The sequence below is a fragment of the Aphelocoma coerulescens genome, chromosome 17, assembly GCF_041296385.1.
Source record: "Aphelocoma coerulescens isolate FSJ_1873_10779 chromosome 17, UR_Acoe_1.0, whole genome shotgun sequence".
Taxonomy (NCBI): domain Eukaryota; kingdom Metazoa; phylum Chordata; class Aves; order Passeriformes; family Corvidae; genus Aphelocoma; species Aphelocoma coerulescens.
The window spans coordinates 2184146-2209441 of record NC_091030.1 but is presented as its reverse complement, the minus strand read 5'-3'; the positions used below and the strand labels follow the sequence as shown (position 1 = coordinate 2209441).

The 25296-nt window shown below is 54.2% G+C and overlaps 1 protein-coding gene across 1 annotated transcript in view; it reads right to left on the bottom strand.

Moving 5' to 3' along the window:
* Window positions 1-25296, bottom strand: part of LOC138119879 (collagen alpha-2(I) chain-like) — a 76577-nt gene that overhangs the window by 27499 nt on the left and 23782 nt on the right. The window contains exons 2-10 of the mRNA XM_069032159.1: window positions 25103-25186; window positions 21468-21615; window positions 20738-20896; window positions 19513-19708; window positions 18606-18743; window positions 9039-9288; window positions 8628-8968; window positions 5819-5863; window positions 4707-4826 (exon numbers count right to left, since the gene is read on the bottom strand). Of these exons, the coding sequence (XP_068888260.1) occupies window positions 4707-4826; window positions 5819-5863; window positions 8628-8968; window positions 9039-9288; window positions 18606-18743; window positions 19513-19708; window positions 20738-20896; window positions 21468-21615; window positions 25103-25186 (1481 nt within the window). The remainder of the gene's footprint in view (window positions 1-4706; window positions 4827-5818; window positions 5864-8627; window positions 8969-9038; window positions 9289-18605; window positions 18744-19512; window positions 19709-20737; window positions 20897-21467; window positions 21616-25102; window positions 25187-25296) is intronic.

The following is a 25296-nucleotide window of genomic DNA, read 5'->3' as shown; positions in this document are numbered from 1 at the left end:
GCAGCACAAGGGGAGGGGATGGAGGATGGGAGCAGCGGCCCTGGGGATCTGTGCTCCCGGAAACCTCCAGCCTGGGAGCAGAGCAGAGGGAGCCCTTCCAGCAGCCCTGGGGGCAGCTCTGGCTGCCCAACCTGTGCCACCCTCTGTAGTCACCCCACGGTCACCCCATCCTGCCCCATGGCCACCCCATCTTGTGCCACCCTCTGCAGTCACCCCATGGCCATCCTCAAACCTGTGCCACCTTCTGCAGTCACCCCGTGGCCACCCTCACCCTGTGCCACCTTCTGTAGTCACCCCATGGCCATCCTCACCCTGTGCCACCCTCTGCAGTCACCCTGTGGCCATCCTCACCCTGTGCCACCCTCTGCAGTCACCTCATGGCCACCCCAAACCTGTGCCACCCTCTGTAGTCACCCCATGGCAACCTCAAACCTGTGCCACCCTCTACAGTCACCCCGTGGCCATCCTCACCCTGTGCCACCCTCTGTAGTCACCCCATGGCCACCCTCACCCTGTGCCACCCTCTGTAGTCACTCCATGGCCACCCTCACCCTGTGCCACCCTCTGTAGTCACTCCATGGCCACCCTCACCCTGTGCCACCCTCTGCAGTCACCCCGTGGCCATCCTCACCCTGTGCCACCCTCTGCAGTCACCCCGTGGCCACCCTCACCCTGTGCCACCCTCTGCAGTCACCTCATGGCCACCCCAAACCTGTGCCACCCTCTGCAGTCACTCCATGGCCACCCTCACCCTGTGCCACCCTCTGCAGTCACCTCATGGCCATCCTCACCGTGTGCCACCCTCTGTAGTCACCCCATGGCCATCCTCACCCTGTGCCACCTTCTGTGGTCACTCCATGGCCACCCTCAAACCTGTGCCACCCTCTGCAGTCACCCCGTGGCCATCCTCACCCTGTGCCACCTTCTGTAGTCACTCCATGGCCACCCTCACCCTGTGCCACCCTCTGCAGTCACCCCGTGGCCACCCTCACCCTGTGCCACCCTCTGCAGTCACCCCATGGCAACCTCAAACCTGTGCCACCCTCTGCAGTCACCCCGTGGCCATCCTCACCCTGTGCCACTCTCTGTAGTCACCCCATGGCCACCCTCACCCTGTGCCACCCTCTGCAGTCACTCCATGGCCACCCTCACCCTGTGCCACTCTCTGTAGTCACCCCATGGCCACCCCAAACCTGTGCCACCCTCTGTGGTCACCCCATGGCCATCCTCACCCTGTGCCACTCTCTGCAGTCACCCCACGGCCATACCCACCTGTGCCATGCACTCCAGTCACTCCATAACCACCCCCCAGGGCACATGCCAACCCTGCAGTAGTAGCACATCCCTAAAAGTTCCCTCTTTTTCCCTTTCTTTCCCCCCGAGGTTCCCAGGAACCATTCCCTGCTTTTACAGGCATTGGGATGGATGCAAGGGAAGGACTCTGGTGCTGCAGGTTAAGTTCTCCCATAACTGTGGGAGCTCCAGTTCTCCTTCCCAGGATTCTGGGACTTCCCCACTGCTGAATCAATTCCAGAACAAGCCAGCAGCAGTTCCTGCCCCTCCAGCCACTCCGAGACAACTTCTTGGCAAAGCCAACATCTGTCAGCACGTCGGGAACAAAAGCACAGGGCAGGGGCTCGGGCTGGAATCACAGCGGCCTTGAGTGGCTTTTCCTTAATTCCCATCGACAACAAAGGGTTTTTTCATGGGAAGTGAGCGGGAGAGGCTGCTGAGCACCACAACAGCCACAGCTGCTCTGGGACAGTCACCACATCCCTTGTTTTCCCAGCCCATCCTCCTGCAGTGTCCCTGAGCCTCAGGGGTGGCTTCCCTGCCCTGCATTTCCAAAGGCTGAGCCAACAACAGACCCCAGGATACCCCAAATCCCCCAAACCATGGGGATCCGCTCATGGGAGCCCCAAAGCACGGCGCTGTGGGGCTGCAGGCACAGCCAGCCCCGTCCCCAGAGCAGCCAGAGTCCCAGCCCGGCCTTATCTCAGCAGAGATTAGCAAATCCCAGCCCAGGGCTTTGCGCTTTCCTGCTGCCGCCGGCGGCACCGCCGGGGTCATGGGGCCACAGACACAATGGCCCTGCGTGGCTTTGGGGTGGCCCACAGCCCCCTGGCAGACATTGCCTTCCCCTGGAGATGGCACCAGGCCAGCCCTGCTGGGACCAGGGCCAGCACCAGGGCCCAGGGGAGCAGGGCCTGTACTCAGAGCCTAAGGGACAAAGGCCAGCACCAGAGCCTAAGGGACAAAGGCCTGCACCAGAGCCTAAGGGACAAGGGCCAGCACCAGAGCCTAAGGGACAAAGGCCAGCACCAGAGCCTAAGGGACAAAGGCCTGCACCAGAGCCTAAGGGACAAGGGCCAGCACCAGAGCCTAAGGGACAAGGGCCTGCACCAGAGCCTAAGGGACAAGGGCCAGCACTCAGAGCCTAAGGGACAAAGGCCAGCACTCAGAGCCTAAGGGACAAAGGCCAGCACCAGAGCCTAAGGGACAAAGGCCAGCACTCAGAGCCTAAGGGACAAGGGCCAGCACCAGAGCCTAAGGGACAAAGGCCTGCACCAGAGCCTAAGGGACAAGGGCCAGCACTCAGAGCCTAAGGGACAAGGGCCAGCACCAGAGCCTAAGGGAAAAAGGCCAGCACTCAGAGCCTAAGGGACAAGGGCCAGCACCAGAGCCTAAGGGACAAAGGCCTGCACCAGAGCCTAAGGGACAAGGGCCAGCACTCAGAGCCTAAGGGACAAGGGCCAGCACCAGAGCCTAAGGGAAAAAGGCCAGCACTCAGAGCCTAAGGGACAAAAGCCAGCACTCAGAGCCTAAGGGACAAGGGCCAGCACCAGAGCCTAAGGGACAAAGGCCAGCACCAGAGCCTAAGGGACAAAGGCCTGTACTCAGAGCCTAAGGGACAAAAGCCAGCACTCAGAGCCTAAGGGACAAAGGCCTGCACCAGAGCCTAAGGGACAAAGGCCTGCACCAGAGCCTAAGGGACAAAGGCCAGCACCAGGGCCCAGGGGGCAAGGGCCAGCACCAGAGCCTAAGGGACAAAGGCCAGCACCAGAGCCTGGGGTACAAGAGACAGCACTCAGGGCCCAGGGGACAAGGACCAGCACCAGGGCTCTCAGCCAGGATGCAGCAGCTCTCCAACTTCAGCTTCCCAAGCACAGACAGGACATGCTGCCTCCAGCATTCCGAAGTGGGGACACCAAGGAATTCCCGGCCTGTAGGCGTGAGTGTTTCTGCCTGCAGGAAAACAAAGCTTAAGGTCTCTTTCCAACCGCAGGCAGGGGGAGAATAAAGGGAATTGTGACTGCAGAGCAAAGTGCTGGAAGCATGGCCTGAGAGCAGGAATTGGTGAGAGAGGGGTCTGCCCTGGGTGGGAGGAGATCCCTACCATGGAGATATCCAGCTCCCTTTTATCCCTGTTTATTCCTGCACACACTGTGTGCCTGGGATGGATCCTGTGAGCGCTGGGAGCTGCACAGCTCCTGCCCTGGAGCAGCAGAATGGCAGAACACAGAGGTTCTCCAGGTCAACCAAGACTTCTCCCAATGACCAGCAGGAATCTGATCTCTGCTTTGATCCAATCCAAGCCAAACCCACAAAGGTCTGGCCCAAGGACTCCCAGCAGGTCAATCCAAGCTCAGATCGAAACCATGACCATCCTCCTCCTCCTCCTCCAGCACCATCCCTGCCCCAGGTGTGCTGTGCTGGCAGAGAAGAGATCCTCCTGCTGCATCCTCTCCCCAGAATTCCTGGCATTTCCCCTGGAGCAGAGGATGCAATGATGGCTCTTCACCAATGAATGAGCTGTGGAGAACTCAAATATCCCACCCAAGGTCACTGGAGCTCTTGGAGAGCTGCAGTGTGGAGCTCACACCAGCCCAGTGCTCTGCCCCTGAAGCCACTGATGCCATCGTGCCACACTGCAGGGACCAGAGGGACAACAGAGCCCCAAAAAGCAGAGAGCATTCCCAGCCCCAGGAAAAGTGCTGGGGCACTTAGAAACCCAAGTCCTTCAGCTACTGCCCTGCCCAGATCACTCCAGGCTCCACAGGGAGTTTAAGCTTAATCACAGCAGAGGCTGCGCTGTGAGGAGTTGGGAACTCTTGATGAGCCTGGCTGGGTTGTTCAGTGAGTTTGGGAGTCATCCCATGGAGTTTTCCAGCTATGCAGTGCCTGAGGCACTCCTGCCTCCCCACAGATCCTGCTCCAGTGGATCAGGTGAGAAAAGGTCTCAGCAAGAGCTGGATGGGCACAAACCCTGCGAGCCACAGGCTGGGACAAGGTGGGAAACAGGAGAGAGGCTTTGTAATCAGAGCAGGAAAAGGGCAGCTCGTGCATGACTTGGATCTTCCTTGGGCCCTGTCCCAGGGGGGTGATGGATGGACCATGGGGGCCAAGATGTCCTGGTCAGTCACAGGGGACAGAGCACACTCTGATCCCATTCCACCCACACAGCCACCCCCAGTGAGCTGCACCTCTCTCCTTGGCATCTCCCCTCATCTCCCACCCAACAGTGAGGAAACTCAGCCATGGCAAACCCTTCCTCCCATCCCATCCCATCCCATCCCATCCCATCCCATCCCATCCCATCCCATCCCATCCCATCCCATCCCATCCCATCCCCACAGAGCAGAGGGATGCAGGGAGCTGCTGGGGAGGTGTGAGTGGAGCACTTGCCCCCTGTGGCTGGAACTCACTGTGAACAACTGCCAGTCCTCCCTGGAGTTCCTCCAGAGGACGACGGTGGGGACACCGGGGATGCCAGCGGGGCCAGGGTCACCTGGGGGGCCCGTCCGCCCCATGGCTCCAGGGTATCCCTGCGGAGACAAGGGCAGCTCCTTAAAACCTGTGGGGATTTAGGACCCAGCACAGGCTGGACCCGGGCTCTGACTCAGAGCCCTGTCAGGGTCTGGGCAGGGAGGGCAGCCTGGGTCCAACCAGTGCAGGGCTGAAGGACAAATGTCCCTGCAAGATGATTTCACGGATATGAAATGGGTTTAGGCTTTGGGACACACCAGTGTCCCTCCTCCAGGTGACCTGAGCTGAAGCTGCTCCATGTCCCAGCTCTGCTGCCTTTGCAGAGCCACTGAGTGGCTCAGAGGAAAGAGAGCAGCTTGTCCAGGCACATCAGTCACAGAGTCCCAAGATATCCTGAGCTGGAAGGGACCCACAGGGATCATCCTGTCCAATTCCAGCACAGACCCCCCAACAGCCCCACCCTGGGCATCCCTGGCAGCGCTGTCCAAACGCTCCTGGAGCTCTGGCAGCCTCGGGGCCGTGCCCATTCCCTGGGGAGCCTGGGCAGTGCCCAGCACCCTCTGGGGGAAGAACCTTTCCCTGCTCTCAGCCTGACCCTGCCCTGGCCCAGCTCCAGCCGCTCCCTGGGTGCTGTCCCTGTCCCAGGAGCAGAGATCGGAGCTGCCCCTCGGGAGGAGCTGCAGCCCCCGGGGAGCTCTGCCCTCAGTCTGCTCCAGCTGAACAATCCCAGTGCCCTCAGCTGCTCCTCACGGGCCCCTCCAGACCCTTCCCCATCCCCGTGTCCCTCCTCTGAATGCTCTCTAATAACTCAATGTCCTTTTGTATATTGTGGTGCCCAAAACTGCCCCAGAACTTGAGGTGAAATCCTAAGCCTGGGCTTAAAGTGCTCACTAAACCCAGTTCCTTCCTCTTCCAAACCCATAGACAAGGCCCCCACCCTGCCAGGAGCTCCCACTGCCCTCTGGATGAAAAACCCCCAAACCAACCCAAACTGTCAGTGGTGTTTGCCCCAGACCCTACACCCCATACTGGACACTCACTGGATACTCACTTTGTCTCCTTTGGGCCCCACCAGTCCTCGTCTGCCAGGACAGCCCTGAAAGGCAAAGGAGAAGAGCTGTGACCCCAAAGGGGAGATCCCACAGTGACCGAGTGACCAGGGCCACAGCCCCAGGCAAGCAGGGACTGAAATGGTGGATTCAGAGCAAACCAGCAGCTTCAACCTCTGAGAAACACCCCAAAAACCAGTGTGGGGTGGGAAGAGCCCCCTGGTTTGGCTGCTCCTGCTCAGGCACCACAGAAACACCCCAGAGCAGGCAGGGGAGTAGGAGAACATCTCCTGACACCTGGGGAGGAAAGGCAGCATATTAGGGAATAAAAAATCCCCTAAAATTGAATCATATTCACACTCCAATAGGAGTTTGGACAAGGACACAAATATCAGCTGCTTTTAACTGCTGGAAGATGTGATCTGGGCAAAAATGCACATTTTGGTCACGGGCTGACCCCACTTTGGGGCTTACCAAGGCACCTCTGTGGGCAGAAACAGCCAGCTGGGAGAGCCTGGCTTTTTGGGATGACAACAATTCCCTGGAAGGTGTTACCTGACAGCCTCTGCCTGCCTCTGCTGCCGAGCTGCAGCTCTGACAGCTTCAATCCCAGACACAGCTTTGTTCTGAGCCTGCAGAGCACCAGGTCTGACCCCACAGAGCTCCCCCATGGCTCCGTTCCCTCTCCCGGGGGCCCCAGAGCCCCCCTGCCCTCCGCCCTTGGGAGCAGCAGCAGGACAGCAGCAGGGAAAGCTGCCAGGCTGGGGACATATTTGGGCCAAAATAATGGCTCTGGCCATGCCTGGCATGTGCCACCACTGAGCTTCAGTCCTGCACAGAATCCTAAACTGGTTTGGGCTGGAGGGACCTTCAATCCCATCCCATCCAGCCCCTGCCATGGGCAGGGACACCTCCCACTGTCCCAGGCTGCTCCAAGCCCCAATGTCCAGCCTGGCCTTGGGCACTGCCAGGGATCCAGGGGCAGCCACAGCTGCTCTGGGCACCCTGTGCCAGGGCCTGCCCACCCTCAGAGAAAAGATGTTTTCCCCATATCCCATCTAAACCTGCTCTTTCTCCATGTGAAGCCCTTCCTCATGCCCTTTCCTTGTAGGAAGCCCTTCTCCATCTTTCCCATCAGCTCCCTACCCCCTAAAGCTGGGATGGAGCTCGGGTACCGGTGTTTCCACCCAGGATACTCAGGACCAAGGACACAAATCCCATTTCCAGGCTTTCTCCAGGACAGGAAAGCAGCTCCCCCCAAGGCTGGGTCCCTCCTGACAGCAGGGCTGTCAAACGTCGTGACGTTTCCTCTTCTCCTGGGATTTTTTCAGCCTCCAGCATCTGTTCCTTTTGCCTTTTTCTTCTATTTTTGCAGGCAAGAGCTGCAGCAGCAAGGAGGTGGCTTGAAGGGGGAGTTAGAAGTCCTAAATTTATCCCAAGGCTGGCTCAGGGATGATGGATTTAGTGCCAGGTCCCTCAGACACGGCCATGGAAAGGGCCCTGCAGGAGCCCCCTGAGCCCCGGGGCAGAGCCCACAACTTCCACAGGGAGGGAAGGAAAAGGGAAGAGAAGGTGCCCAGGGTCACTTCTGGCAGTGGGGAAATGAAATAAAATAAAATTTTCTAGAGGAATCATTAAGAAAATACAAATAAATTAGGGAAATCATTTTGGTAGAATGAATAAACAGAAAAATATTTTAAAACATTTTTCAGCTGCTCCTCAACAAAGACTCCTCTGAAACTTTTTCTATTTCAGGTTTACCTTTTGTTTTTATTTTCCTTTTCTCCTCAATGAAGACTTGGCTCCTCTAAAGCTTCTTCTATTTCAAGTTTACCTTTTTTTTTTCAATTTTCCCTTTTTCATCCTCAATGAAGATGTGACTCCTCCAAAGCTTTCTCTAGTCTAAGTTTACCTTCTTTTTTTCCCCTAAATTCCCTTTTTTCATCCTCTACAACAACTGAATGACTTGAAAAACACTCAGAATGTATTACAAGATAAATCCAGTGCTCTGCTTTGAACCAGGCATCAATTTGGGGGTGAAGAAGCCAAAAGCAGCGATGCCAGTGGGGTCCATGGGTGGATGGCAGGGGTTTTGTGTGGGGTCTGGGGTTGGAGGGAATAGCTTGGTCCCCTCTGATCCCCTCAGCCTGACTCTGGGCAGGACCAGGGTGAAATAAAAGTGAAAAAAAAAAAATAAAAGTGAAAAAACAAAGTTTGATGGAATTATTTGAGACCCTCTCTAGAGCAAGGAGGACAAGGGAATCGTCTTCTCTCCAGTTTTCAGTGAGGTTTCCTCAGTGACATCCAAAAATCTTCTCCCAGTGTCAGTGCACAGCCCCACTGTGCCTGCATGGGGAGGGCTCCCCAGCCTGGAGGTTTCCCACGCTGGAGAAGGTCCCCCCCATCCTAGAGAAGGTTCTCCACCCTGAAGATCGTTCCCCACCCTGGAGAAGCTTTCCCATCCTGAAGAAAGTTTCCCATCCTGGACAAGGTTCCTCACCCTGGAGAAGCTTTCCTATCCTGGAGAAAGTTCCCCATCCTGAAGATGGTTTCCCACTCTGGAGATGGTTTCCCCATCCTGGAGAAGGTTCCTCACCCTGAAGATGGTTCCCCATCCTGGAGAAGCTTTCCCATCCTGGACAAGGTTCCCCATCCTGGAGAAGCTTTCCCATCCTGGACAAGGTTCCCCATCCTGGAGAAGCTTTCCCACTCCAGAGGTTTCCCACCCTGGAGCAGCTTTCCCTGTGCTGTTTCCCCCATCTCAGCAGCTTTTCCCCACCACCCACCCCCTCCTGCCCCTTCTCCACTCACCGGCAGCCCCGGCGGTCCCGGCAGCCCCGGCGGTCCCGGCTTCACACGGCCCTGGTGTCCACGTGCCACCCACAATCCGGGATGTCCTGCTCCGAGAGGATTCTCTGGGACACCCACCACTTCTCCTGCCCTCAAGGGACCTTTGGGGACGTTTCCTTTGGGAGCAGCCCCCTGATGAGGCGATGAGGACACCTTGGGGAAGGGGTCCAGGCGAGGTTTGCCGGGCGGGAGCCGCCGCCGCGTACCCGCGTCCCCCGCCAGCTTCTCGGTGGTGACGTTCTCCTGCCGGGGGTCAGAGCCACGCTCCTTCTTGGCTGCTTGGGGGGGTTTGATGGAGGCTCCTGGGTGGGTGAAGCACTGTCAGATTCCCAGAAATCGGGATGGAGAAAAGGAGGAAAATTGTGGACTCACCGGAGCTTCTCCTGAGCGCTGGCCTGCCAGGGCCGGTGATTTTGTTGTAGGTGGAGTTCAGCAGCTCAAAGCCTTCATCCTCAATGGAAAGGCTGCCCTCTTCCTCCTCCTCCTCCTCAGCTGGTGGCACCTTGTGAGCAGAGAGGGAAGCCAGGGCGCTCCCATCAGGCTGGAGGTTGAGTGTCCCCTGGGCATCCTCCCACGGCCAAGGTGGCCCCAGGGTCAAATCTGAACTGCTGAGTCTGGAGTCCTGAAAAAGAAGAAGGCAAAAAGATGAAGTTTGAAGGGTTCACTTATTTTTTTTCCCTCTTTGCTGCTCAATGGACTGCCCAGGGAGGTGGTAGAGTCACCATCCCTGGGAGTATCCAAGGAATGACTGGATGTGGCACTCAGTGCTCTGGTCTGAGTGACAAGGTGGTCACAGGTTGGACTTGATGACCTTGGAGGGCATTTCCAACCTTAATGACTCTGTAATTCCTAATTTCCCACATGCAGGAATGCTGCTGGGGGGATGAAGCAGGGCACAGCTTGTGAGCCCCAGGCAGGAGCCCTCAAATTCCAGGGCAGCTCATCCAGAATGAGCTGGACACTTCATCCACCTCCAAACCAAAACTTTCCTTCCACAAGGGACACGAGCTGCTCTGGGCACCCTGTGCCAGGGCCTGCCCACCCTCCCAGGGAACAATTCCTTCCCAATATCCCATCCAGCCCTGCCCTCTGGCAGTGGGAAGCCATTCCCTGTGTGCTGTCCCTCCGTGCCTTGTCCCCAGTCCCTCTGCAGCTCTCCTGGAGCCCCTTTAGGGGCTCTTTCTGCCCAACAACCTCCAGCAGAGCCCAGGCAGTGCCCAGGGATGGGGGAAAACGGCAGCACTGGGAGGAATGACCCCACCCGACTCAAAAGCACTGGCTGTGGAAAAGGAGCTGAACTTCAGAGCTCCCTCCACCACTTTTCCACCCAGCACCAGTGACAGCACCTCAGGCTGGGCTGGGGGGTGGGTGTGAAGGTCCTGCACCTCTCCTGGAGCAGCTGCAGCATTTCCAGCAGCCCCACACGGCCACCAGCCCTGCCTGGAGCCCGCTCCGTGCTGCTCCTGGGCTCCGTGGGGACACGCACAGCGCGTGGCACTGCGGGCTGGTGGCACCAGCCCTGCCTGGTGGCTCCTGGTGGAGAAGCAGCTGAGGAACCCGCTCAGAGAAGGCACTAGAGGGAGATGCAGCCCCACGTTTGCCTTGCAGGGCCGGGAAGGAGACCTGGAGAGTCCTTCCCATCCTTCTTCCCACATTCCATGGGCCGAGCCCAGCACCTGGCTCCCGTTCTGCTTTGCTCCATGGATCCACTGGCTTGGGAGCACCGAGGGGGATTTGCAGGAGCAGCAAGCAGGAAAAACAACAATTTTCCTGCCAGAAGTGGTGATCCTGCAGGTGAGATCCTGCAGGTGAGAACCCAACGGTCCCAGTGGAGCCGACTCTGGCCAAGCCCCATCTGGGATGACCACGGGAGGCGGAGGAGCTCCAAAGGCAGCAGGAGCTGCTGAAGCTTTGGCTCTGCTGCCAGCAGATTGGAGATTTCCAAGCTCTTCCCATCCCAAGTGGGGGAGAAAAAAATTAATTTTGTAATTTTGTAGTTTTTTTAACATTTAAATTTTGTAATTTTTCAAATTTTTATTTTTGCAATTTTTTACCTTTGTAATTTTGTATTTTTTTTATTATTATTTTGCTGTCAAAACGCCAAAAAAGAGAAGCCACTTGCTGATCAGCTGTCCCAAGCAAAGAGGCTGCAAGGGTTGCAATTAATCAATTAAAATAAACTAGTGGAGGCATTGCCCCACACAGAGAACCAGAGAGGAGGATTCAAAACCCCCCTCCCTTCACCCCATCACCCCCCCACCCTCACAGTGTCCCCTCAGAGGTGGTGGCTGGTCAAAAATCACCTGAAGAGATGCTAAAATTGGGTCCCTGGGTTGATTAAACCCACCTGGGCACGACCTCTCCAGCCTCGTGGAGCTGCAAAGAGGCTTTGCCCAAAATCTGGAGCATCACCAGGGTCCTCCCTGTGCAGCCCGAGGGTGGCACCTCTGCCAGGGGCACCTCAAGAGCCCCACTCCTCATTTCCACAGCCCAGACAAGCTCCTGAGAGAGGGACAAGGGACAGCAGGGTCCCCACAGGGCAGTAGCTCCCTCGAGGGGAACACAGGGAATATTTGTTCTTTTTGCAGCAATTCCTGGAAGGGATAAAAGCCACAGCCCTTTCTTTTGGAGCTGAAATAAAGAAATGAAGAGTTGGAATCAAAACTTTTTGCTTGCAGAAATTAAACCGTGAAGCAGCACCATTTTCATGTTACATTTTTGGTGCTTTTGGGGGTTTTCTGATTAAAAGCAGGTCTTGTAATACACCTTTAATGGTGGGGAAAAAAAAAAAATCAGTGGACTTCAGCTTCCCAACTTGATCCGTATTTCTCCCTCCAACCAATTGCTCTGGTTTTGATCCAAAGTGTTCATTTCCTTAAAACACATTTGGCAACCAGTGAACCCCCAGGATTGGAAAGTTTCAGCTTTCAGGAAGAGAACTTGGTGCTTCATTTTGTACACCTTGGAGTGGAAAATTAACAGAAGACAGCAGCACCTCTCTGCTCCACAGGGCTGGGGGATTCAGCCCAGGGGCCTCAACAGCCAAACATTTAAAAATCAGTTCCTCAAAGGACAGTTTCCTGTGGATACCAGCTGGCAGATGGTGTCAGGGAATGGTGTGGGTCGGAAAAGAGCTTAAATCCCATCTCATTCCACCCCTGCCACAGGCAGGGACACCTTCCACAGACCAGGTTGCTCAGATTTCCAACCAACTCGACCAGCAGGTGAGGAAAAGTGGGGTGAGAATTCCCAAACCTTCTTAACCACGAGCTGTGAGGCGCTGCAGGGGCAGGAGCTGAAGAGTTCGGGTTCTCAGTGGGTGATGCTGGTGCAGAAGAGCTCCACAGGATGTGCCAGCCTGGGAATTCCAGTGGGAAGCCACATCCAGGCCTGGCAGCTGGCACTGGGAGCCTGGAACTCCCACACAGTGCAGACGAGGAGGTTTTAAATTCAGCTTCAACACTTGACATGGGAAAGGTCCACACTGGAAACTCCACGAGAAAAGGGTCTCAAGTAAGAGTTACTGAGGCATGAGGCTGAATTATATTGGTTGTGTAAACACAACTAAAGCCAAAATCAATAGAACCCATCCTTGATCCTCCAAACAGGCCAAATTTAGAGGAGAACCAGCTGAGAGGGACAAATTGGGAACAGCTCAGAAGTTGTCCAAAAGCGTGAGAGTTGTGTGAGGCATGAGAGTTTGAGCTCCCAGAAATTCCAGCTGGGAAGTGGGGAAGGAGCCCAGATTGAAAGCAGCCATTAAGGGTGATAAAACAGAAGGGAAAAAAAGAAGGAATTGGCACGTGACAAGCAAGGCAGGGTCTGTGATTTGCAGAACATTGGATTAAAGAAGGAAAATAAAGGAGGAGAAGTCTCTGCCCCAGCCACATCTTGGGTCCCCCTCGTCACCTGCCACGTGGCAGTGACAGAACCACAGCAGCGACATGGGAAGAGCTGGAGAATCCCACTTAGAAAATCCAGATGACATAACCAAAGACAACAAAACACTTCCCATTCCAGAGGTTTTCTCAATCCCAGCCCCACAATTTAACCCCAAAAGCATGAAAACCTCAGGCTCTCCCCAAGACAAGCACTGAATTTTCAGTTTGGCTCTGAGAGCTGGGGAAGCTCCAGGGGACTGACTGGGAAAAGGCTTCGTGTTGTGCCAATATGGAATTAAATTTAAAAAAAAAAAAAAGGCAAACAGGAAGCTTTGAGTAATTACAGACCTCTTCCCTCAAGCTGAGCCCAAGCAAAATAACAGAGCAACTGATATGGGGCTCATTAATAAAGAAACCACGGATATGTAATTAATGCCATGGTTTTGGAAAGAGTTGCAAACTTGGGATGTTGCCTGAGGAGCCTAAGAGTGTTTTACTGACAAAGATAACAGTGCTGCTGGACTTCTGGAGGGCTTTTGAGCTGATTCCAAATCCAAAAATTCCTAAATGACAAAGGGGTTAAAGCCCAGCTTGGAGCATCCCTGTTTACAGCAGCGCAGACAACCAGCAAAACACTCGGCCCTAATTTTCAGCTGGGTCAGGCTGGGTAAAACCGAGTTCAAAGCTCAGGTCTTCTCCCAAAAAACAGATATTTTGGTTAATAGAAGCCCCTTCCACCCAACAGCCGAAGGTACAACGTGATTCACTCAAGATCAGAGACGGACAATTTTAAACTATTTTTTTCCAGCACTTTTTAGCATCAAGCCCCTAGAAGAGGCTGCATCATGGGGAAAAAAAAATTTGAAATCAAGGTTGGACTGATTTAAAGAAGGAATAAGCACCAGGAAATGCTGTGGGCTGTGTCCAGCAGCAGCTCAGGTCGCACAGTTGTACCTGTGGAGCTGCAGCACCCACAGCAGGAGTCTGGAGGGGATAAATCCCTCCCTCTGCTCTGCCCTCATTCCTGGAAGGGGCTGCAGCCCTGAGACATTGCTCCATCCTTCTCCAGTTGCTCCAGACCAGAAAAGCAGGAGCCTCTTCTCCATGAAACCAGGAACAGCTCAGCACAGTGATCCCCACCCCATAGGGGCAGAAATGTTTGCTCACGGGTTTCTCATGCGACACCTGGCTGCTGGATTTGGGAAGGGACTGCACAAAAAAATAAAGTAAATTATTTCTAGTGCCAGCATCTAAAGGGGCTATGAGAAATTTGGAGAGGGGACTTTTTACAAGGGTGTGGAGTGATAGGACAAGGAAGAACAGTTTTAAACTGGAAGAGATTTAGATGGGATATTGGGAAGGAATTCTTGGCTGGGAGGGTGGGATGGAATTCCCAGAGAAGCTGTGGCTGCCCCATCCCTGGAAATGTCCCAGGCCAGGCTGGAAAGGATTTGGACCAACCTGGGAAGGTTTCCCACAGGAACAGAATGGTTTTTATTTGGAGATCCCTGTGACCCCTCAGCAATGCCTCATTCCCCCAGGGGGATGTTTGGGGCTCCCTGATGTCCTACCCAGGCTCAAACTTGAAGCAACCCAAAATCCCAAACATCCCTGCGAGCTCCACATCCAGGGGCCACGCTGAGCCTGGGAACCTCGGGAGGATTCCATGTGCTCCTGCAGCACTGGTGCCTCACCTTTCCAAAGGAAAAGCAGGACAAGCCCCATTCCTCAGTGCCTGCAGCAGGGAAGGCTCTGCTGGCCTTGCACAGGGGATGGGGCTCCCCAGGGACCACGGCCGTGAAGCTGCAGCAGGACACGAGACACTGGTGGGACAACAATGGCCTGGGAAGCATCTGGAGATGCTGATCACCAACCAAGGCCTTGCTGGGACACTTCTGGCACATGACAAGCCCTAAAAGTCAGCAAGGGCATAAAAGCAGCCCGCAGGCAGGAGGTCAGGTCATAAAAGGTTGGAGAGCAGCAGTAATTCCCATCAGAGGATGCCTCAAGGCCTGGCTGGGTGGAGCAGCACCTTGGTTTGGGGATTAAAAACCTCTGGGGTTCAGCTCAGTGCAGTCCTGTCATTACATTTATCCCACAGTGGGTTTCAGGGACAATAAATTATCCACAGATCTTCTCCTGCTGGAAAAAAAATGGATTCAGAGCTCTTCAGGGGGCTGAGATATCAGAGCTATCAGGTACAACATCTCAAGATAAGGCCTGAGAGCAGGGAGATAGAGCTGGGCTGCAGCTGTCAGTCACATTCCCCACAGGGATATTTGGGATTATCCCAGGTTATCCAAGGAGCCAGCAGCCCTAGAGCTCCAGGGCAGCAGCGGGGTGGAAGAGGGACAGGTCCCCCATGAGGGCTTGTCTTTGTCAGCCAGGATGGGCCAGGCCCAAGCCTTTTGTGTCGGGTATTTTAAAGCCCAGCACCAGCAGTACATGCAAGGCCTGACTTACACAGGCTCCACACTGCTCTGGTTTGACAGGAAGGATGGAATTTTAGGATTGAGTGAGCCTGAAGGAGTGATTGCCAGCCCGGCTGTGCTCACTGACAAACCTGAGCAGGAAGAACAGAGGTGCCATAACCCAGCCGAGCGTTTCTGCGGAGCCTTCACAGCATTTTTAAATTAAGAAGAAATTTCCAAACTTTTACTGCCCAGATAATTAAACCTGTGAAGTTTTCAAGTTCCAGGTTTGAAGTTTCTTTGGAAATCTGTGGGATTTAAGCTTTGCCTGTTTGTTGAATGGCTTTAGGATCCCAGGTTAAGCTGCCTTGGAAAAGCCATTCAGTTCAGGATCCAGCTCAGCCCTCCTGCTCACGGTTAGGGCAGGCAGTCAAAGAGAAAACAGAAAGCAGGAGAAGTGGCTCAACACCATCCAAATCCCAAAGATTGCTGAGAAATGACAATTTAGCCCCCAAAAAAGAAAAAAATCCCCAAAGGAGTAGGCTCCAATTCAGGTATCACTGCCAGCAACCAACAACCCTTCTATTGCCTTGCCCCCATTACATCATCCTGAGCCTCCATAATTATTTAGCTCTAATTAACAATTAAGGAATCCACCAATGTACTAATTTACTTCTAAATGAACAAAGGAACTAGAAGGCAGAGCTGTGGCCTGTCTCTGCAGCAGAGCTGGGCTGCTCCTCATTACTCCCAAACTGCAGCAGCTTTTTTATTCCTAATAAATCCTAATGCCAACAATTCCAAGACGTCTCTGCTCCTTATTAAGGGCTTGAAAAATAAACTTGTCCCAAATCCAGAATATGGTTCATTTTCCCCTGCAGACCAATGAATTTCACCACTTTCCTTGTTATGGCAACGTCTTGCCAGGGGCTGGGAGAACCGGCTGGGAAATGAGCATCGGATGGGGGGAATCCCAAACAGGATCCAGCAGGATGGCAGAGCCCACCTTCCATAAGTGCCCAGGAAAGGTGATTTTTGCCACCTCAGTTCATTACAAACCCACCCAGCAAACCTGGGGCACCCCTGAGCTGCTGAGCCCGGAGCAGACGGGATGGACCCGGCTGCCAAAGGCCACTTGGCCAGTTCCAGTTTGGAATTCTCCAGGTGTAGCCAGGTGGGAGGAGAGAGACTCTCCCCAAAGAGTTAACAGCAACCAGGAGGCTGAGGGGAATGAAGAACTGCTCAGTCACACACATACAAAAATCCCAATTTGCATTTGCTGGCGGGTTTCCCCTCAGGATGTTCCTGCATGGACTTGAACAACAAAGCTTGGCTCAAAATCCCAAATCAAGCAGGAACACAAAGCCAGCCTCGCTCAGAGCACTGCCTCATGTCCCCAGCACGTGCACAAGAGCTGGGGACACGCTCCAAGCGCCAGCTGGGGGACAGCAGCTCCAACACGGAGCTCAGCACCAGGAGCACCAGTGGGACTGGGGAGCAGCCACCCCAGATCCCAGGAAACCACACCAAGGAGGGCTCTAGAACCACAACCACCTCCTCCACGGAGAGCTCCAGCCCTGCCCACCTCCTCAGTGACAGCAGGGACATCTTGGGGGATGCCTCCCCAGGCACGCATCACACCCCACTGTGGGCAGGAGCAGTGGTCACCCTGCTTTATCCCAAATGCTGCCACCCTGCTGACCTCACCTCCTTCCCTCCAGGCTAACCCAGCCTGGCTCAGCTCCCAGGCAGATCCATGAAGCCTCTGTGCAGGCAGTGGCCTGATCCATCTCATTCCCTGTTCCACCACCACCCCTCTGGCTCCACAGAGGTCACCTGAGCACTCACCGTGACCCCCACCGGGTCTGGGACATGGCAAGGGACGCTCAAACCATTAAAGAGAGAGGTTGCAGCAAAGAAAATAACAATAACAGCCAAGAAAATAATAATTAGTGGTCTTGGCTGGGTATTTTGGCTTTGTCTTATTGCTCATTAAAGCAACTCGTGTCCCCAGGAGACAGCCTGGGGGTGACAGCAGAGGGACACGAGGAAGGACAGTGCAGCAGTCGTACCTGAGCAGATGAATCCTGGATTTCATTGGTTTCCTTTGGCACCTGGAGAGTTGGAGAGAGAAAAGAGGAAAAACGTCACTGCCCAAGGAGCAGCAGTGACTTCAGCAGGTGCTTATTGCTGGCTCCAGGATTGAGGAACTGCCTCTGCCGGCACAGGAAACATCCAGGGAATGCACAGTGGGAGCCAACCCTTCACAGCAACACAAGGGGATGACTTCTGATCAAACCTCCCAAGAGTTCGGGTGGGTTTTGCAGTTTCTGTTGATTTGGAAGCTCCTCAGCCCTGAGGAGGGCCAGCAAGGGATGGGAACTGGGGGGATTTGGGGCAGAATCATCCCGTGGGGTCCCACCTACGGCAAATTTACTGATGCTTAAAGTGACATTTTCTCCTTGCTGGGTGAGACCCCAGAGCCATTCAGGGAAGAGCTCCAGGCCTCCAGAGCTTGGGATAACACAGGTTTCATTTTGGGATGACCAGGGGTTCCACTGGACACTCGGACACTCCTGCTTCCCTCAGAGCAGGAAGGAACCAGTGTGACCAGCTCTGAGTTACACTCAGCCTTCTCCACACTCCCTGGCCAAGCCAGCTCCTTAATCCCTCATGAGCAGGGCTTTCCCAAAAATCCTCCTCTTCAAATAATCCACACAAAACGAAGCAGCCCATGCTGGGAGTGCAGCAGCCCCTGCAGGGCTGTCACCGCTCCCTGTTCCCTGCCTGGACGTGCTGGCTCCAGCATCCCAAAGGACACCTTGGCCAGGAGCCAGACAGGACAGATGCCCCATCCCACACCCAGCTCCCTCCCTTGGCACTGCCCTTCCCCAGCAGCTGTCCCAGCTCCTCACCAGAGCACAGGAACGGGTGTTACACGCGGGAGGCTCGTGCCAAGCGCTGACATCCAGCACCTGCCTCTCTCCAGCTTTTTCCAGGCTCCTATGGAGCACTTCCTATGGAGATACCTGGCCTAAGATGTGAGGAATCTCCCTGGGCCAACTCCAGCTCCTGAGGAAAGCCTGGGTGCTTCATGTTTTGGGGGATTTATGATGTGATCTGGGCTTTGTGACACAGAAAAGTTTGTTGGAAATTTGCTGAACGCTGCAACAGAAGCAAAGTCCCCCAAATTTCCATTTTCCAGCAATGCTGGCAGAACAGAGGGACAACCCCTGGAAGGAGGATGCACCAAAGGGTGCAATGCTGCTGGGAGGGGGCAAGAATTCCAGAGTGGTGTCCATTTCAAGGACAGCTTTGACCTCCTCCCAGAAACAAAGCTCCAGCTGCAGCATTACTCAAAGCTTTCCAGTGTCACACACAGGAGCACATCCAGTCATTCCCACCCCCAGGCTTTCCCTGGATCCCAAACTCTCCCTTTAACTCACTCTCCTTGGCACCAAACCAATCTGTGACTTGAAGGGATGGAAAAGAACCACTCCACCTCCTCACATCCACCCTGAAGTGGGGATCCCAGCACCTCCAGGCTGCATTAACGCCCTGGGTTGGGCCTTTCATGAGAATTGTGTGACACCAAGGAAAAGCTTGGCCCAGCAGTCCCTAAATTTGTCAGCTGCCCCCAGCCACACCTCTGGCCAGGCTGTTGGGAGCTCCCACAGGGCCCTGTTGAGGTTGAAGGAGCCTGGGCAGGTTGAGTTGTAGCTGTGGCAGTGCTCGGCAGCGGCTGCTGGGTCTCCCATCACGAAGGTCAGCTGCTGGAGAGTGCCCTGGGAGAGACACAGAAACCAGAGTTGATCCCCTGCTTCCTCCAGAGGAGAGGGAAAGGTCTGGAAGGGCCTGCAGGGGAGGTCGTCTCCAGCTTCTCATAGCCAGGGATTTCTTTATGGGATGGTTTGGGCAATGAGCATTCCCTCAGCAGCTTCAAGAGTTGGATGCAGAGAAATCATGGGCAGGGACACCTTCCACTGTCCCAGGTGCTCCAAGCCCCATCCAACCTGGCCAGAGACAGGACAAACTGTTCCAAAATGTAAGAAATGAAGGAAGTCCCAAGCTCAGGGCACAGAGTGGCTGAGTTATCTCCATGTCATCATGGAATGATGTGGCCCAACACTTCCAGGGATCCAGGGGCAGCCACAGCTTCTCTGGGCACCCTGTGCCAGGGCCTTCCCACCCTCCCAGGGAATAATTCCTTCCCAATATCCCATCTATCCCTGTCCTTTGGAAGTTTGAAGCCACTGGACACTCCCCCCAACCAGATCTTTCCATGCTGACTGCACAGAGACTTCTCTGCATGGTCCAAGTCATGGCCAACACCAGAGGATGAGTGGAAGTCAAACCCAGAGGTGACCTGACTGCTGCCACTTGTGCTGCCCTGACCCAAGCCCTCTGCACAATTCCAAGCCTTTGCAAAGTTTATCCCACCCAAGCATGAACATAAATGTTGTTTTGGGAAGAGAAGGTGATGGAAATGGATTCCTTCAGAGGGAGCTTGCAACCTCCTTCACACAGGTAGAGCAGACCCTGCCCAGCTCTCACCTTAAAGGGGATCTCAAAGGACTCGATGAGGCCTCCAATGATGATCAGCCCCTCGGTGTTCACTCCCATCCCAAAATAGTTGGACCAGCTCACTCTGTCCACCAGCCGACAGTCCACGTGCAACTCCAGCCTCTCCAGCGAGATGCTGAGAGCCACTTGGTGCCAGCGCCCGTCGCCCAGGAAGGACACTGGGAACCTGAGGGAAAGGGAAGAGGCAGAACAAGAAACTTCATCCCACACCTTATCCAGGACCAGCCTTTACCCCTCAGCAGCTCCCAGGTATCCTGGGTTGAGGTGTATTCTATTACCATCCTCAGGAGCTGTTGAAATCAGGTGGGGCAGTGTTTCCTTGCCTCCTCCCCCCAGACTCTCTTGCTGTTCATGGCCCATCATTGTCCTGCCCATGACTCAGAGATAACTCCCTCCGGACTATCTTCTGTTAATGAGCCTAATCAACACTTGGCCTCATGACTCATTACCCCATTGTGAGATGCTCCACCCAGAGGGAGGAACCAAGCATCCCATCGTGGATATAATCTGAGATTCTGAACACCAGAGACAACCTTTCCACTGGATTTCCAGAGGACAGGAGCTACACAGCCACCACTGGACTTTCTGAGGAAGAGCAGGCCTTTTTCTACAGGATCACTGCTTCAGAGGGCTGCAGCCACCATTCTACCAGACTGCTACCACCACCCTGCCTAACAGGGACTCAGGTTGTATCTTGACTCTGTCAGTTTGAACCAGTGTTTTCTTTTAGTTTTTTCCTTTTCTTTAATTTCCCCATGAAATTGTTATTCTGACTTGGTGCCTCCCACTGGTTTGTTTTCAAGCTAGTACACTCCTTATCCATCCTTAGTGCCGACAAAAGGAACAATCCTAGAGTTGTTACACCACCATCACTTTCTTCCATGGATTTGGGGATGCCCACAACCAGTTGAGACATCCAAGAACTGCCTGGCTTTTGTGGCTGGATTTATCCCCAAGGATCTGAACCTTTTGGTCCTTTGCTTTGTTTTCCAGAGCTGCATCGTTTTGGCAGAGTGGAGTTTGGCAAAGAGGAGAGACAACCTGCACCAGGTCTGAGGGACATCACCTTCCTTCAGCTGAGGTGAGCTCAGCACTGCCCAAAGCCCACCAGAGTGGGAAACCCTGACCCTTGGCCTTGGGAATGGAAAAGGAAGGATGGAAAGGCAGGAAAACAGCACCTGGGGCTGGGACTTACTCGTAGTGTCTCCTCCTCGTGGTGACAAAGACCAGGCCATAGGGGTTAATCCTGATCTGGAAGAGCACGTGGCTGCGATGACTGAGGATGGTCACCAGGCTGGTGTCCTCCTTCAGGGAGTACCTGAGCTTCAGCAGCACGCTCAGCTCATCTGCAAACCTGGCAGACAGAGGGGACACGTGACACCACACAGCTGCTGCTGTGTCACCATGAACTGACCCCTTGAAATAAAAAATTCGGGTCACAGCACAGATGAACTGAGTGAGAATGAAAAATAAAGAGAAGCAAAAGCAAAGAATCGTTCCAGTTGTGAGGTTCAAAGAGAAGCAGCCAGGTCTAATTTAGCATTGCCCACACACCCTCAGCACGGGGTGATGGGGCCGTGCCGAGGTGTCCTTCCTGCACCCAACCAAGAACCATCAAAGAACCCCAGAATGATTTGGGTTGGAGGAAACCTTAAAGCCCATCCCATCCCTGCCATGGGCAGGGACACCTTCCACTAGGCCAGGTTGCTCCAATCCCCATCCAACCTGGCCTTGGACACTTCCAGAGACAAACTGTTCCAAAATGTAAAAAATTAAGGAAGCCCCAAACTTAGAGCACAGAGTGGCTGAGTTATCTCCATGTCATCATGGAATGGGCTCTCCAAGGAACTCCTCAAACCAACAGCCACGCCTCAGATGATTTTTGAGCCCCACCAGCCCATCCCCACCCCCTGAAGGGAGGTTACCTGTCCCCAAAGGCCTCCCTGGTGGGGATGTTGAGGGTGGCGTACTGCCCGATCTCCAGGATCCTGCACTTGCTGTGGTCGTAGCCAAAGGAAACATTGCTGAGGTCCTGGGCATGCAGAATGATTTTGTCCAGCAGGTTCACCTCATCTGTGTTGGGGGAGAGGAGAGAGATGCTCAGGAGGCTGAGAAACCTCCACTACAGGGCTCTGCTCTGGTTGTTTTTCACAAGAAAAACACAAATTGGACAAGAGACAAAACCTGCAGGAAGAAGACTGTAAATTTGGGAAAATTAAAATTCAGCACAAATTCAGCAGACTCAGCCCACAAAAACCATTCAGACAACTCTACAAACAGCCAGGTGAGATTTTTGAACCCCAATATGAGCTTCAAGGCCACTCTTCCTAAGGCAGGAAGGGCCATTCCTTCCCCAGCAATGGTGGGACCTTCACAACCACAGAGCTGGGATGCTCAGGGCTGTAAAGCAGAGCCTGGGACACAAACGTCCCAAACCACAAGTCCTGGAGCAGCTGGGTACAGGAATCCTGCTCGTCTTGCCCCAAATTTCCTTGCTGATGTTGTAAACAAAGAATTGGACCAAGCAGTGGGAAGAAGTTGCTGTGTCCCAACCAGAGCATGGGGACACCCCTCTCTGCCCAAAGCAGGGTTCAGCCCTATTCCAAGGTCAGGAATTCCAGTGGGAATTCCCAGAAAGGAGAGGATCCACTCTCAGAATGTGCTGTGAACATTCAAGATGGTTTGAACAGGGGGAGAGCCCCTGCCCTGGGCTGTTTGGCAGCACCACGAGGAGTTTTCACTCCCCTGGCGAACACAGATTTTCCCTTTCCAAATTCATTCCTTAACTAAAGGATCTTTGAACTACAGGAACACCTGAGGAAAAATGTTTTTAAAATCTCAAGGTTTCTTGTTCCTCTCTATCAGCAAAAAGAGTTTCAGACCTCTGGCTCTACCCAGACAACTAAAACCAGGTCCCCCCAGTGTGGCACCAACCCCGCCACCAGCAAGGAGTGGGTCAAGGGACAGGCTCAGATCAACACCCTTTGGGATCACTCCAGACCCTACAGTCCCTTTCCTGGGAGGGTCTGGACAATCCCACTCGATGATTTGTCAGTGGGAATTGTGCCAGCACCATCTGCATGAGCATCTGCCATGGCTTGGGAAGCATCCAGCCCCTTCATTCCCTGTAACTCCCGCTGTGGATGAGGTATGAGATTGATTTGAGGGCAGACAAACAGCCCCGGGCACGCTGCGACCTGCCAGGAGATATCCACACCCCAGAGAGGGAAAATAGCAAATCAATGGAGCAGAAAGCTGCTTTGATCCACTTCAGACACTCGTATGTGACTCCTGATGCCATCGCCTCGGAAGATATCGCATGGGAAGAGCCCTGAGATGGGAAGGAGGGGAAGGAATAGGATCCTGCAGGAGATAGGGCTGTTTGGGGAGAGTTGGGATTTCACCTGGGATTTCCTCAGCTCTCCACACGGGCACAGCATCCACAGGGTTCCAGGCAACCCAAAACTCTGCAAAATGAAGGTGCAACAGCCTCTGGCAGCAGGAACACCAAAAAACGGGGAGTGAGCCAGAGGGTGCAGGGCTGAGCCCCTGGGAGCCCTGGCCAGGCAGAAACCCCAAATGCAAAATCCACCGAGTTTATCAGTGCAGCATGGGAATTAATCTGAGAACAAACACAGCTCACAGAGGGGAAAATATCCGGAATATTCATCCTCTCTCAGTCCCAAGCTTTTCTGGGAGGTGATTTCCTCCCATCAGTGGAGGAACCTTCACAATTCCATGCCCAGGGGCTGCAGCCCCCACCAGCATCAAGCTTTGCTGGAGATCACGGGCAGTGAGAGTTCAGTGGATCCCATCAGGGATGGGCCTTCCCACAGCTGCTGCAGCTGGAACAGCCCTGGAATTAACACACAGGGAACATTCCCTGGGCAGGGCACGACCTGAACACTCCCTGCTCAGGCTCTGGTGGCAGGGAACAAACGGGGAATGGTTTTAAACTGGATTTAGATTAGAGATAAGGTTTTTACAGCGAGGCTGGTTAAACACTGGTACAGATCTCCCAGAGAAGCTGTCGCTGCCCCTGGATCCCTGGAAGTGCCCAAGGCCAGCTTGGAGCAGCCTGGGATAGTGGAAGGTGTCCCTGCCCGTGGCAGGGGTGGAATGGGATGGTTTTTAAGGTCCCTTCCGACCCAAACTATAACAGGATTCCAAGAGTAGCTTCCTGCACTGTCTGCAGCTCACGGCCCCACAGTTTTGGGGCCGAAGCTGCTGCACAATGAGGTTGTTCATGACACTGGATTTAGGGCTCACCAGCCTCAACTCCAAAGCTTTTCCTGCCACTTCTCCCCAGGATTAACCAAGGGCCTCCTCTCCCTCCTGGCACAGCTGCATTTGTGGTTCTTACAAGAACATCACAGATTTACTTTCCATTTCCAAGCAGGTTTATTTTCTCCCTTGGCCTTGAACTCTGGGAGCAGACAGGCTGCTTCCCAAAGACATGGATTACCTGGGAAGCCATTCCCAGCTGCAGGGGCTGAGTCACCAGCTCGGAGAGCAGGGTCACAACCTTCCTGGGAGCACATTAACCCCAGGCAGGGGATGCTGAGGCTGCTGAGTGCAGTTGCTGCAGCAGCCAGAGGCAGGAACAGGCTGGGCTGTACATCTGTTACAGGAATTCTGTGTTTCCTTTCCAAAAGTCCCACTTTCTCCGGAGTTTTCAGCATTCCCAGGGCTAAGTTGCTTTATCCCCACAGCCAGGCTTCCCTTCTCCTTCCAGAGCCCATCAGGGAGCAGCTCTGCTCACCAACACTCTTTCTACCCCTGCACCCTCCTACCTCCATCCTGGACCCCAAAGCAGAGCTCACAGCCCAGCTGGGCTCACCTTGGACTCTCCCTGTCCATCCCACTGCCCACGGAGCACATCCAGCATCCCAAACCAACAGCTTTGCCCTTCAACCTCTGCCCAGATGCCTCCAGCATGGCTATTCCTGCACTGGAAAGGAGATTCCTGGAGTTCAGCTGCAGCTGCCAAATCCAAGTTGCTCCGAAAAGCAGCGCAGAAATCTTCCCAGGTGTCCCAGTCTGTTATAAACATATATTATATTGGCTTCTCGCAAAGTATAAAGGTAGATATTATATAATGTTAGAAATGCTTTTTGCTGTGTGGATGTAGTTTTCTCTCTTTTTAGCAAGAATGTTAGCAAGGGTGAGCAAGTAAGATAACCTCCAAGGGAACAGGGGATGAGGCCCAAGGAGCTGCTGATCAACACTTTGTCCAGGGAACAAAAGGGCCCAAAGGCTACTCCGCCCGGAGAACGGGCGGCCAGGAGAGCCCAGAGCCGCTATCGCCGCTCTGCCGGGGGGCAAAGAGGCCCAAAGCTGCAATCAGCCCTGACTGTCTGGAGAATTAAGAAATCCACCCTACCATCAACTCTCACCTAGCGAGCCCAACCCCAAGAATCAAGAGAAATAAAACCACAAGGCAGAAGACTACGCACACTCTAAAAAGGCGGAACCAAGGAGTGGCCATGCAGAACAGCTCCTGGAAAAGTTTGAATATGAATAAAGAACAGACAGTAAAAATGGTATAAAAAGGACTCACCTCTGGCATCAGGTGTGCTCTTGGCAGAGCACCAAGGCACCCAGCCATCACCCCTTTGCTTTATCTTATGTGTCCTCTTATTGTCTTTATATTAAACCCTTTAAATTCTCACAGGAGAGTGAACCTCGTTTTTCACACAGTCCCAGGGAGACTTGTGCAGGGGCACTGGGGGAGGGAAGCTGGGGAGCAGGAGC